This window comes from Salmo salar, chromosome ssa09, assembly GCF_905237065.1.
Source record: "Salmo salar chromosome ssa09, Ssal_v3.1, whole genome shotgun sequence".
Classification (NCBI taxonomy): Eukaryota; Metazoa; Chordata; class Actinopteri; order Salmoniformes; family Salmonidae; genus Salmo; species Salmo salar.
Window position 1 is genome coordinate 34,245,001 of NC_059450.1, and position 14,008 is coordinate 34,259,008.

General features: G+C 44.9%; 1 protein-coding gene across 2 annotated transcripts in view; it reads left to right on the forward strand.

Annotated features, from left to right (window-relative positions):
- LOC106611254 (B-cell lymphoma/leukemia 11B) overlaps positions 1-11,527 on the forward strand; it is a 110,288-nt gene extending 98,761 nt beyond the window's left edge. Inside the window, exons 3-5 of one of the 2 annotated variants that reach the window (XM_014211270.2) lie at positions 2,988-4,883; positions 6,024-6,093; positions 8,317-11,527. In XM_014211270.2, coding sequence (XP_014066745.2) covers positions 2,988-4,883; positions 6,024-6,093; positions 8,317-8,335 — 1,985 coding nt within the window. In that variant the 3' untranslated portion in view covers positions 8,336-11,527. The remainder of the gene's footprint in view (positions 1-2,987; positions 4,884-6,023; positions 6,094-8,316) is intronic. The other variant, XM_014211271.2, reaches the window with a different exon arrangement.
- The last annotated feature ends 2,481 nt before the right edge of the window (positions 11,528-14,008 follow it).

A 14,008-nucleotide genomic window follows, 5' to 3' on the forward strand; every position in this document is an offset into this window, starting at 1 on the left:
CTGGGTTAAACATCTGTCCACATCTGCATTGTGACCTACATATCATCAGAGGCCATGCAGACCGTCATGTCTAGATGGGATCCAGCTTATGTCAAATTTAGGTCAATTTTTTTCTTTTTTTTGTTAACCCTAACTCTTTTTCTAACCTTAACCTAATTCTCCTAACCTGCTTCGTCAGTTCTCCTAACCTGCTATGAAAAGCTGTGTTCTTTCCAGCAATGACCCATGCAGGCACACTGCGTGTTCACTATCCTTCTCCTTCTGCAGACTTTCTCTGGAGCTCTCTACTCTGTGGACCAATGACAGTGTCTGAGGTGGAGTTGGGATATGCAACAAACACATTTCCACTTCACACAAATATATGAAATGGATAAATATAAACACCCACCAAATCAATATTATTATTTATGATTCTTGAGCCTCTGTGTATAGAGTATAGACATACTTAATGTACACACACACAGGCACAAATCTCTGAATCCAATACTTAAACAATTACAGAAGCGTTATGTTTTCATCTGTACTCTAAATTGAAGCATTAGGTAAAAACACAAAGCTTTCATTTAATAAATAAATAAATCTAGTTTCCAAGAGCACAATTACAATTTCCCACTTTATATGTGTGTGTGTGTGTGTGTGTTTTACACCAATTCCCATAGGAAAGTGGCAGTCTGTGTTTAACATCCATTTTCACTGTATGTGCTGGATATTATGCTTGTTTGTGTCGCTGCGGTAACGAGTCCCCTTGGCATTACCCAACCGGCATGTGTAACACAGGGGCTGGGCCATCAATTAGTTATGTACTGTTAAAGGTACAGAGCTATGCCAAGCACCACAGCCTAGAACCTCTGTCTGTCTGTCTGTCTGTCTGTCTGTCTGTCTGTCTGTCTGTCTGTCTGTCTGTCTGTCTGTCTGTCTGTCTGTCTGTCTGTCTGTCTGTCTGTCTGTCTGTCTGTCTGTGTCTCAATTCAATTCATTTCAATTCAATTCAATTTGCTTTATTGGCATGAGGTAACAATGTACATATTGCCTAACCTTACTTTGGAGATTTACAATATTAACATAATTAATAATCAATCTTGTCAATGGGACAACAGTAACAACAATAATCAAGGGTCAAAATAACTATACATTGAACAATAACAATAAGCATAGAGGACATGTGCAGGTTGGTTGGCCTGTCAGACACTGTGTGAGCTCAGCACCAGGACCAGCTGGATGAGGGGACTCTTTTCTTTGCTCAGCTCTTGGCATTGCAGGGCTTAGTAATGATATGAGAGGGGGTCACTGTATTTTTTGCATTGTTTGTAGTTTTTTTCTCTCTCTCTCTCTCTCTCTCTCTCTCTCTCAATCACCCTCTCTTTCTCCCTCCCTACTTGAGCCGTGCTGGATTGATTGCAGCCATAGCTCTGTTTACACTTTCCAATCCCTATTGATCTGAGAGGAATCAGTGAAGGAAACAGGACAGAGCAGTTTCTGGTTTTAGTTCCTAAGATACAGTATGTGCTTTGATAGATATAGGCTGTCTGTCTGTGCAGGTTGAATTGTTAGATTTGTGTCCTGACTTTGAGGGTGGAATTGCCTCATGAAAGAATGTGAACTTGGGAGGTCTGAGTTGTACTGTAGTGTCAATGGTGACAGAGTCAATATTTGATCCCGCCGTCTAAATGTGTGTGGCGAGTCATTAAGTGCCTCTTCATTTGCGAAGTTGAACAACCACACACAGAGAAAAGGAGTTATACATTTCTTGTTATTTTTTTAATTGTACTCAACCTTTATTTATACAGGAAGTCTTGTTGAGGTCAGAAGACCTCTTTTACGAAGGAGACCTGTAAACACTAAAACTTGACCCTATATTTTCTCAAACGCTCTGAAGTGTTTTCAGCTGTAATGTATTGAATTTGTGTGTCTAGAATGACACAAAGCAACCAGTGGATGTCAGTTAAATACCAAATAACAACCCCAAGACCAGTAATAATTTACCACTCTGTTTCAATCTCTCCATCCGCGTTCTTCCTATTTATTAGCAGTCATTTATCTTAATACACTACCATAGCCTTTATTTCCCTCTCCTCTTTGATCTCTTTTTTATTTGTTCCCTTGAGGCACGATGCCTTTATTTGTTAGAAAGTGATAAGAGTTCCTTAAATCTTTAAGTTGTACTTTCTCAGCATAGAGCCATATTACTTTGCCGTCTCTGTGATGATTAAAGTGCCTCTACTTGGAGGGCTTTGTGGGTTTTAAAGATACACACACACACACACACACACACACACACACACACACACACACACACACACACACAGACACAAACAATCAAACACACACACACACACACACACACACACACCAAAACACACTTGCATGGTGTAATCATTTTGAGATTTGTAAGTAGGAGAGATTAAAGAGCACTTAAACTGGTGTGTACAGTGGTCCAACCGCGTCGGCCAATCCACAGTGACTATGTAAATGCACTTGTCAAAAGCCTGATAAGTATGTCCCTGTTATGTGACAACATGATGTGTAAAGACTATTTCAGCTACTGGAGGTATTAGGCAAATATGAAGTGGATAACAAAAGTCTGTCTGATGGCTCTCTCTCTGCAAAGTTCCTCTCGTTGTATAAATCAACACATGACCGGGTGATAACCATGTTTATCAGTGGTAGTTTTAAATCCTGCAAACACAGCTGTCAGATATCCAGGTGTGTTTCAGTTGGTTCACTCCCCATACGTAAGAAATAGGTTTATTGTAAGGAAATATGGTAACAGAAATACAAACACAGTCACCAGCTTCACCATACAGAAACACCAAACTTGTTGTATTTTTACTGACTACCGAATACCACTAAACACTCCACTAAAATGTTCAATATTATTCCTCAGGTAGATGTGAAGTTACTGTCATTGAATTCATTCAAAAATATTTTGTTTTGAAGAACATGTTTTAATGATTTTCTTTCTTCTATGTGTTTATCCTGTGTTGCAGGAGGCAGGGACGAGCCTTCGAGCTACATCTGCACCACGTGTAAGCAGCCCTTTCCCAGTGCCTGGTTCCTCCTGCAGCACGCCCAGAACAGCCATGGCATCCGCATCTACCTGGAGTCCAACCCCTCCAGCTCGTCGCTCACCCCCCGCATCACCATCCCCGGGCCCCCCATGGGCCAGGACTCCATCCCCCAGTCCCCCCTCACCAACTTTCTGGGAGAGAACAACCCCTTCCACCTGTTGAGGATGACTGGGCCCCTGCTCCGAGAGCCCCCACCAGGCTTCATGGAGAACCGTGGAGGCCTCCCCAACACGCCGCCCTTCGTCAGCCCCTCACCCCGCCACCACCTGGACCCCCACCGGCTGGAACGCCTTAGTGCCGAGGAAATGGGGCTCATCTCCCAGCACCCCAGTGCCTTTGAGAGGGTGATGCGGCTGACGCCCATGGCCATCGAGGCCCAATCCATGGACTTCTCCAGGCGGCTCAGGGAGCTGGCGGGGAGCAATAATGTGGCCACACCTCCTCTTTCGCCCAGCCGGGCCAACTCTATGCACCGCCTGCTCAACCCCAACCCCTTCCAGCCAAGCCCCAAGTCACCCTTTCTCAGCACCCCGCCCCTGCCGGCCATGCCCCCCAACAGCACCACCCCGCCCCAGACACAGGCCAAGAGCAAGTCATGCGAGTTCTGCGGGAAGAGCTTCAAGTTCCAGAGCAACCTGGTGGTCCACCGACGGAGCCACACCGGGGAGAAGCCCTATAAGTGTCAGCTGTGTGACCATGCCTGCTCCCAGGCCAGCAAGCTGAAGAGACACATGAAGACACACATGCACAAATCTGGCTCCATGACAGGGAGGTCTGATGATGGGCTTTCCACCACCAGCTCCCCCGAGCCGGGCACCAGCGAAGTGACCGGAGAAGGCATGAAGAACAGAGAGGGAGACTTCAGGGGTGAGGGTGAAGAGGAGGAAGAGGAGGAGGATGAAGAGGAGATGGAGAACGAGAGCAGGCCAGAGTCAAACTTCAGCATGGACAACATGGAGTTCTACCGTAACCGTGAAAACGGCTCCAAGCCACTGCCAGACGAGAAGAACTCTCTCTCCCTGGGTAAGATGGTGGAGAATGTGGGCCTGAGCACTATACAGCAGTACAATAACTTGATAGTCGACAATCGTAAAAATCGGATGCCCTTCTCTAAGAAGGGGTCCGACGGGCAGCGGGACACTGGGGATGAGGACTCTGTGGTGGGAGAGATGGAGAGGGATCACCATCACCACCAGATGGAAAGGGATCACCAGAGGCCCACTGTCAACGGCAGGAACTGTGGCTCCGGCAACTCTTTCTCAACCCTTTTCCCCCACAAGCCCACACCCATCACCAGCCCTAGCCTGTCCAACTCCTCCAACAAGAGGATCAAGATCGAGAAGGATCTGGACATGCCCCCGGCACCAATCATCCCCTCTGAGAACGTCTACTCTCAGTGGTTGGTGGGTTACGCCGCCTCACGACACTTCATCAAAGACCCTTTCCTGGGCTTCACCGACTCCAGACAATCTCCCTTCGGCACATCCTCTGAGCACTCGTCTGAGAACGGCAGCCTGCGCTTCTCCACGCCTCCCGGGGACCTCCTGGATGGCGGCCTGTCGGGGCGCAGTGGTACAGCCAGCGGGGGTAGCACCCCTCACCTGGGGGGCATGGGATCCGGCCGGCCCGGCTCCAAGGAGAGCCGACGGAGCGACACCTGCGAGTACTGTGGCAAAGTGTTCAAGAACTGCAGCAACTTGACAGTGCACCGGCGCAGCCACACGGGAGAGAGGCCCTACAAGTGCGAGCTGTGCAACTACGCCTGCGCCCAGAGCTCCAAGCTCACACGCCACATGAAGACCCACGGGCAGATGGGTAAGGAAGTGTACCGCTGTGACATTTGCCAAATGCCCTTCAGTGTGTACAGCACTCTCGAGAAACACATGAAAAAGTGGCATGGGGAACATTTGATGACCAACGAGGTCAAAATTGAACCGAGAGAAGCTAAGACAGATTTTCCTATTTTGCCTCTTTCGCCACAACCTTGAAAAACAAACAAATACAAAAAGGGGTAGCTGGATACTCTTTTTCTTAAATATCGCATTTTGGGTTAATTTTATGTTTTTGCTTAAGAAACTGCTAACTGAGAAAAACAATTAAACAAACAAACAGATATTAACAGCACCAATTAAAGCCGGTCTAAACTGCCTCATTTGGCTAAAGATCCTTTTTAACGGTTGATCAGAGGATTAATTAAATGATAACATTTTTGGAGCCTTTAACTGTGCAATAATTTCTGTATTTATTGGATTTTGTAATATTTTGGCATGTGCAGGTACTATTTTATTTTGTCATTTTTAAATTTGTTTTACTTTTTATTTTAATTGCTGGGATTTTATTTCATTTTTTAAAAACCCAGAGGATATCCTGAGATTTTCTTTAGCAGACAGAAAAAAAAACATTTAAATAATCTTTAGGCCACTTCTTATAGAAAATTGTATATTTAAACTACACGTGTAATTTCCTGAATAGAAGCCGAATTTAATCTTAAAAAATGTTTTAAGCATAACTGAGAAAGCTATTTTTTGTTTGTTATACATGATAGGATATACATTCGCGGACAACAATCCTTTGGCATTGTAGCATGAACTGACTTTTAACATGTTAATCTAATTGGATATGTAGCACTGAATGTCATTTATGACAGTAAATCTAAAGAGGATCCGGAGGTTTCACAAACCCTGCCTCCTCTCCAGTAAATACATCCATTAAAAATAAAGAAGAAGAAGAAACAGATGATCACAAAGGCAGCTGCTTACTGGTACCTAGTACCCACCCCTGAAAGACAACGCTAGAAAAACTGAGACATTGTGTATTTCTATAGAATCCCCTCATAGTATTCTCACAGTGCATCTAAACAAGCTCCTCCTAAACTCACCCTAACCCATCCTACTAAACATAACAGAAATGCTATGACAATGCACATACTGATGTTTTCTATCTTTTATCACACAGTTGTAGGATGGCTAAACCGTCGGGCTAAACTGCGGAGCTTTATAGCCAGAGAGAGCAGGGAGATCTTAGGGTGAGCTATAGGGGTCTCTTTCCTCTTCTTCATGATGTCATTCACCCCTTCATTATCATTCCACGGATGAGTTTAACATAATCGCCCGTGCCCTTAGATTATTGCATATATTACACTCTCCTCCCAATTCCACGTCCCTCGTCTCTGATGCACACTGTGTCTCATTCCTCTGCCAGCTGACTATTACAACTTCCAGCACTATTACAAACTCCCTATCGAACACTGGGCACAGAGTAGCATTACAGACAGTCTCATCACCCTCAGTCTCACTCAGTCATTTCAAACTGCCAGGTATTGACACATTCTGTAGGCAAGGTGTATCTCCTTAAACTCTGCTTTCTCTGTTTTGATCACCATTCATATTTAATGTTTCTCTGGTGGTGGTTTAGGAAGGGGCTGGGTGGTGGATTAGGAAGGGGCTGGGTGGTGGATTAGGAAGGGGCTGGGTGGTGGATTAGGGAGGGGCTGGGTGGTGGTTTAGGAAGGGGCTGGGTGGTGGATTAGGAAGGGGCTGGGTGGTGGTTTAGAAAGGGGCTGGGTGGAGGATTAGGAAGGGGCTGGGTGGTGGATTAGGAAGGGGCTGGGTGGTGGATTAGGAAGGGGCTGGGTGGTGGTTTAGGAAGGGGCTGGGTGGTGGTTTAGGAAGGGGCTGGGTGGTGGTTTAGGAAGGGGCTGGGTGGTGGATTAGGAAAGGGCTGGGTGGTGGTTTAGGAAGGGGCTGGGTGCTGGATTAGGAAGGGGCTGGGTGGTGATTTAGGAAGGGGCTGGGTGCTGGATTAGGAAGGGGCTGGGTGGTGGATTAGGAAGGGGCTGGGTGCTGGATTAGGAAGGGGCTGGGTGGTGGATTAGGAAGGGGCTGGGTGGTGGTTTAGGAAGGGGCTGGGTGGTGGATTAGGAAGGGGCTGGGTGGTGGTTTAGGAAGGGGCTGGGTGGTGGATTAGGAAGGGGCTGGGTGGTGGTTTAAGAAGGGGCTGGGTGGTGGTTTAGGAAGGGGCTGGGTGGTGGTTTAGGAAGGGGCTGGGTGGTGGATTAGGAAGGGGCTGGGTGGTGGATTAGGAAGGGGCTGGGTGCTGGATTAGGAAGGGGCTGGGTGGTGGTTTAGGAAGGGGCTGGGTGGTGGATTAGGAAGGGGCTGGGTGGTGGATTAGGAAGGGGCTGGGTGGTGGTTTAGGAAGGGGCTGGGTGGTGGTTTAGGAAGGGGCTGGGTGGTGGTTTAGGAAGGGGCTGGGTGTTGGTTTAAGAAGGGGCTGGGTGGTGGTTTAAAAAGGGGCTAGGTGGTGGTTTAGGAAGGGGCTGGGTGGTGGTTTAAGAAGGGGCTGGGTGGTGGTTTAGGAAGGGACTGGGTGGTGGTTTAGGAAGGGGCTGGGTGGTGGTTTAAGAAGGGGCTGGGTGGTGGTTTAAGAAGGGGCTGGGTGGTGGTTTAGGAAGGGGCTGGGTGGTGGTTTAGGAAGGGGCTGGGTGGTGGTTTAAGAAGTGGCTGGGTGGTGGTTTAAGAAGGGGCTGGGTGGTGGTTTAAGAAGGGGCTGGGTGGTGGTTTAAGAAGGGGCTGGGTGGTGGTTTAGGAAGGGGCTGGGTAGTGGTTTAGGAAGGGGCTGGGTGGTGGTTTAGGAAGGGGCTGGGTGGTGGTTTAAGAAGGGGCTGGGTGGTGGTTTAAGAAGGGGCTGGGTGGTGGTTTAAGAAGGGGCTGGGTGGTGGTTTAGGAAGGGGCTGGGTGGTGGTTTAGGAAGGGGCTGGGTGGTGGTTTAAGAAGGGGCTGGGTGGTGGTTTAGGAAGGGGCTGGGTGGTGGTTTAGGAAGGGGCTGGGTGGTGGTAGTAGTCAAAGCCAAAGCGGACACCACCTCTTTAACCAGATGAGAATTACGTACCTTAAAATGTAATTCTATATTATTATTAACTCTACATACATTCAGTAACAATGTTTTATGATCACTGCCCTATGCATTGTTTTCTAGAAATATCTATACATTTTGACAAAATGAATTTATACCTGTATAGTAACAAGTTTGATTGTATAGTGTGCCATAGTCAAAGTGTTTATGATGATGTATTTTTCTTCTGGTTAAAATGGTCTTGTCCGCTGCGAGACAGAACCAGTGGCAGTTAGTTACTTAGAGATATGCAGACCAGTAAATTGCACAGTTATAGATACAAACAGTGTCTGTAGAATTCTGTTGAGCATGTGCCCAAACAGTAAGACAATTTTTTCTTTCTTTCCTCATTCAGGGCTCCCTGTGATGTGTAGTTGAACGCATTCTGAAAGAAGTAGCAACTCTGACACACACAGAATGCACAGCTGAGTGAGCTTTTTAGGAAAGATTTTTCGGTCTTCAGCAAGCACCAACCTTTTCCCAAATCACCACTCCTTGTTATTTTGAATAATGTACCCCTGTCCTACCCCCCCCTGTTCAAACCCCCCTCAAGTTGACCTTTGACATCCAAGCAAAAATGTTTTATTGAGTTAAAAATCTGTCATTGAGAAAAAAAGAAGAGAAAAACATATACATATCTTTGCAGTTGACCCGCATTATGATTTGTCAATCATTTTTTTACACACAAAAAAGAAAATGGAAAATGGAAAATACGGCTTCTGAGCAAGAAATGACTTTGACTGGATTTACTCGGCCAGGGTGAAGGGTTCTATAGTTTGGGATCAGCTGATATTGAAGTGCCAGCGTTGCTATAAGCTTGGCTTTCCCAATACTGGCACTATAAAAATGAAAATTAATTTATTGGGACACTTTTTGTACTGCCATTCAATTTGACATGAGTGTGCCTTGAATACTGATCTTCCTATTCACCGTCTCTCAAGACAAATGCAACACTTTTGTGAAGCAAAGGATTTGAACAAAATGAAAACAATGTATCAAATTTATGTGTCAACTAAGTTTCTAATTTGCTTCTGAAATTTCAATAGAATATCAGAGATATTACTTCTAACAATAAAACAAAGCTGCATTTAGGTTAGGAGTACCCAGCACAACATTGATGTGTCTGTGTCTGTATATATGTATGCATATGTACATAGAAATGCATAAACCTATATAGATATATATCAAATTCTTCAAATCAGGACAAGACTGTATCCCTAGAAACATGGCCAGAGTGGATTGTTATGTCACACAATAGTCAAGGAAGAGACTGGACTAAAAATCAGGAACTGCAGAAACAAAAAAAGAATTTAGTGCACTCTGTCTTAAAATATGTTTACAGTATTGAAACAAGTACAAGGGTAAAATAATATTTGTGTGTATGTGTGTTTTAAACAAGTATTTCTTTTCTTAAAGTTTGCTAATACAGTTTCTCTGAATGCCATGGTGGCGATGTGTATATTGTTTTTAGGTGATGGGGTTTTAGTATATATATATATATGAATATATATGAATATATATGACATTTTTCTTGTTTACTGTAAAAGTATACCAGTATTTGTAATATTGGAGAATGCCTGGGCATTTTACAAAAATATAAAAAAAGTTATTGTTTCTTTATTTTTATTTTGGAGTACAATTTAAATTGTGGGTCTTTTAAAAATGTTTTTGTCACTGTAACTGTAAATGTCTTAAGTTTTAGTAACTTCTTTCGCTGCCTTGGGTGTAATAAAATGAAAATAAATGAATGAAAAAAAGTGAACTGTAACAAACTTGGATGGGGTGGGGAGGGCAGCTGCATAATGTCAGACATTTCCCTCGTAGAAACTATGGAACATTGTTATTGCTTTGCAGTAAAATACTGACATGTATCTATGTTCTGCTTCTGGAATGGATACTCTTCATGGCTGGTTTGAAATACATGTGTAGGCACTTGCTGTCTTTCTACAGAAGCTTGTATTTTTTAACCTGTATGTGCATCCTTCGTGAAAAAGGGTACTTTAAGTACCTGTATGTCATTATCTTATTTGGGGTAGGGGGACAACATTACAACTTCAAGATAAAACTCACAGGCTGCCACGATATATTTGATTTAATTTGGCAGGATAAAATAGTGCAAAAAAACCCATGATGAATTTGTATTGTTGACATGAACCTTATTGTACAGAAGGGAAATAAAAGGTTGTTTGACCTTTTAGCAACAAAAATACACAAGTAGATGTTTTTGTTTACTATTCTGTTGGTTGTACATATCTTTACTTTTTATTTCATTTTATTTAGATTTGAACATTTCTATGTGTTCTAACTGGCACTGGCAGTGACCTTCTCTCTTTGGGGTCATCTAGCTGCCCTTTGACCCTTGACCTTTGGTGACCTGTGTGTCAGTTGTACAGGAACCTGACCTGCCAACCCATAGATTTCACAGCATGAGAAGAATGGAGAACATATACAAGCATGATGTGCTAGACACGCAGGCAGACAGGTCTGGCCACCAGTCAGAGAAAGGACATGGATAGAGTGTGTAGAAAAAGACACACACATTGGAGAAAAAATGGTAAAGTCTCTTATGAGGTGCAGGGAGATTATATATCTGGATACCTTAGTTAGACATCGTCTCACAGAACCATGTAGTGTACACAGAGCATCCGAGGCTGGCTGGATACAATCAAAGCTACAAGCTGCACTTGCCTCAAACCAGAAGCTACAATTACGGGCAGTTAGTAGCTACCGTACCTGACCACAATCATATGGACAACTATCAATCAGTCAGAACCAGGGTGTTTATATGAAAGCTGCTCACTTAGATGTACAGAACTGTCCTCCAACTGTTTAGCAGCACAGAACACCCATACCTGTGTTTTATCTTCTTTTTACGATTTTATGTTTCCCTTAAAATATTGGTGCTTTGATATGTGCTAAGAGCTATTCCATGTTGGCTGCACTGTTTGTCCGCCCCTGGGCACCGACAGAACACCAAGCAGAGCAAGGCTAAGCTAGACTGTTGATGGTGTTCACTTTGTGTATAGACATATTCATGGAACACTGCCCAGTCTGTGGGTATATTCATTTTGTTTTCCTTCAATGGGGCAGGTGTATTGGGCTAGGCCAGTAGTCCCTCTACATGAGAGACCGAGTTGACGCTAGTACGCCGGCCCTGAATTAGGAAATACAAATACAAAGTGCTTTGCTGCTTTCCACTCTTTAGGTTTGACATTCAATCATTTTACTATTTCCTTTTAGATTTTTTTTCATGTTTGTATTTAAAGAATAATACAGGGTTAGGATAAAGACATGGAGAAATCTGTAATTTTTTATATGTAATAATGTTCGAATACAAAGGGAAGTGGTCCGGGTCTGGACATACAGGGGGAGGGCTGGGGGCTTTGAGTAGGGATGTTATGCTGTGTGTGATGTCACTTTATTTAAATACATGAACTGATTCTTTAGGCTGCAATTGGCTGTGTTGTCTATGATGTCACTGAAGTGAGGACAGCGTTCCGTCGTTCTCAGGCCTGATGAGTCCAATGCCATTGGTTCGTTACAGTAAACATGACATTCAGACATCACTTGGCCTGTCTCTGCGCTCTTTATTTGAAATACATCAGAAAGATGCATGTTCACCACATTATGCAACAGGATCAATGCACACACACACACACACACACACACACACACACACACACACACACACACACACACACACACACACACACACACACACACACACACACACACACTCTTAAGTAATGGAACTTCTGAAATGTAGAAATTGATGAATACATAGAAAAGAAGACATCTGACATTAAACTTACAAAATAACATATTTCACTCTTCCTTCCATGTGCATCAAAACTAATCCAATACTATCGCACTTATTCCGTCTTTTCAACCAAAACCACTTCTAAAATCCACTTCAGGATATACATAAATGCCTGGGTCTATGAAGGCATCCTTGGTGGCACATTTCCTGCACTGCAGACTCTGATCCCTGTCACTCAATCTGCTCCCCGCTGGCTGGTTGGACGTAGAGGGGTTGAAGAAGGGAACTGCTCCCCGCTGGCTGGTTGGACGTAGAGGGGTTGAAGAAGGGAACTGCTCCCCGCTGGCTGGTTGGACGTAGAGGGGTTGAAGAAGGGAACTGCTCCCCGCTGGCTGGTTGGACGTAGAGGGGTTGAAGAAGGGTACTGCTCCCCGCTGGCTGGTTAGACGTAGAGGGGTTGAAGAAGGGTACTGCTCCCCGCTGGCTGGTTGGACGTAGAGGGGTTGAAGAAGGGAACTGCTCCCCGCTGGCTGGTTAGACGTAGAGGGGTTGAAGAAGGGTACTGCTCCCCGCTGGCTGGTTGGACGTGGAGGGGTTGAAGAAGGGAACTGCTCCCCGCTGGCTGGTTGGACGTAGAGGGGTTGAAGAAGGGAACTGCTCCCCGCTGGCTGGTTGGACGTAGAGGGGTTGAAGAAGGGTACTGCTCCCCGCTGGCTGGTTGGACGTAGAGGGGTTGAAGAAGGGAACTGCTCCCCGCTGGCTGGTTGGACGTAGAGGGGTTGAAGAAGGGTACTGCTCCCCGCTGGCTGGTTGGACTTAGAGGGGTTGAAGAAGGGAACTGCTCCCCGCTGGCTGGTTGGACGTAGAGGGGTTAAAGAAGGGTACTGCTCCCCGCTGGCTGGTTGGACGTAGAGGGGTTGAAGAAGGGAACTGCTCCCCGCTGGCTGGTTGGACGTAGAGGGGTTGAAGAAGGGTACTGCTCCCCGCTGGCTGGTTGGACGTAGAGGGGTTGAAGAAGGGTACTGCTCCCCGCTGGCTGGTTGGACGTAGAGGGGTTGAAGAAGGGTACTGCTCCCCGCTGGCTGGTTGGACGTAGAGGGGTTGAAGAAGGGAACTGCTCCCCGCTGGCTGGATAGACGTGGAGGGGTTGAAGAAGGGGAATGCTCCCCGCTGGCTGGTTGGACGTAGAGGGGTTGAAGAAGGGAGCTGGATGTTCTCCCCCTCTTGGGGTCCTACAGAGGCTGTCTAAGCTGACAGACAGGCTGGCTCTGCGGGTGCTTGATCTGAGCAGGGCTGTTGAGTTTGACTTATACACCATATTGTATATGCCTCTCATACCAACACACCCTGGAATACTAACACACACTCATATAAACTCACACTATCAACACACACACTCATATAAACTCACACTATCAACACACACACTCATATAAACTCACGCTATCAACACACACACTCATATAAACTCACTATCAACACACACACTCATATAAACTCACACTATCAACACACACACTCATATAAACTCACACTATCAACACACACACTCATATAAACTCACACTATCAACACACACACGCATATAAACTCACGGTATCAACACACACACTCATATAAACTTACACTATCAACACACACACTCATATAAACTCACACTATCAACACACACACTCATATAAACTCACTATCAACACACACACTCATATAAACTCACACTATCAACACACACACTCATATAAACTCACTACCAACACACACACTCAAATAAACTCACTATCAACACACACACTCATATAAACTCACGCTATCAACACACACACTCATATAAACTCACTATCAACACACACACTCATATAACCTCACGCTATCAACACACACACTCATATAAACTCACTATCAACGCACACACACTCATATAAACTCACTATCAACACACACTCATATAAACTCACTATCAACACACACACTCATATAAACTCACACTATCAACACACACACTTAAATAAATTCACACTATCAACACACACTCATATAAACTCACTATCAACACACACACTCATATAAACTTACGCTATCAACACACACACTCATATAAACTCACTATCAACACACACACTCATATAAACTCACTATCAACACACACACTCATATAAACTCACACTATCAACACACACACTCATATAAACTCACACTATCAACACACACACGCATATAAACTCACGGTATCAACACACACACTCATATAAACTCACACTATCAACACACACACTCATATAAACTCACA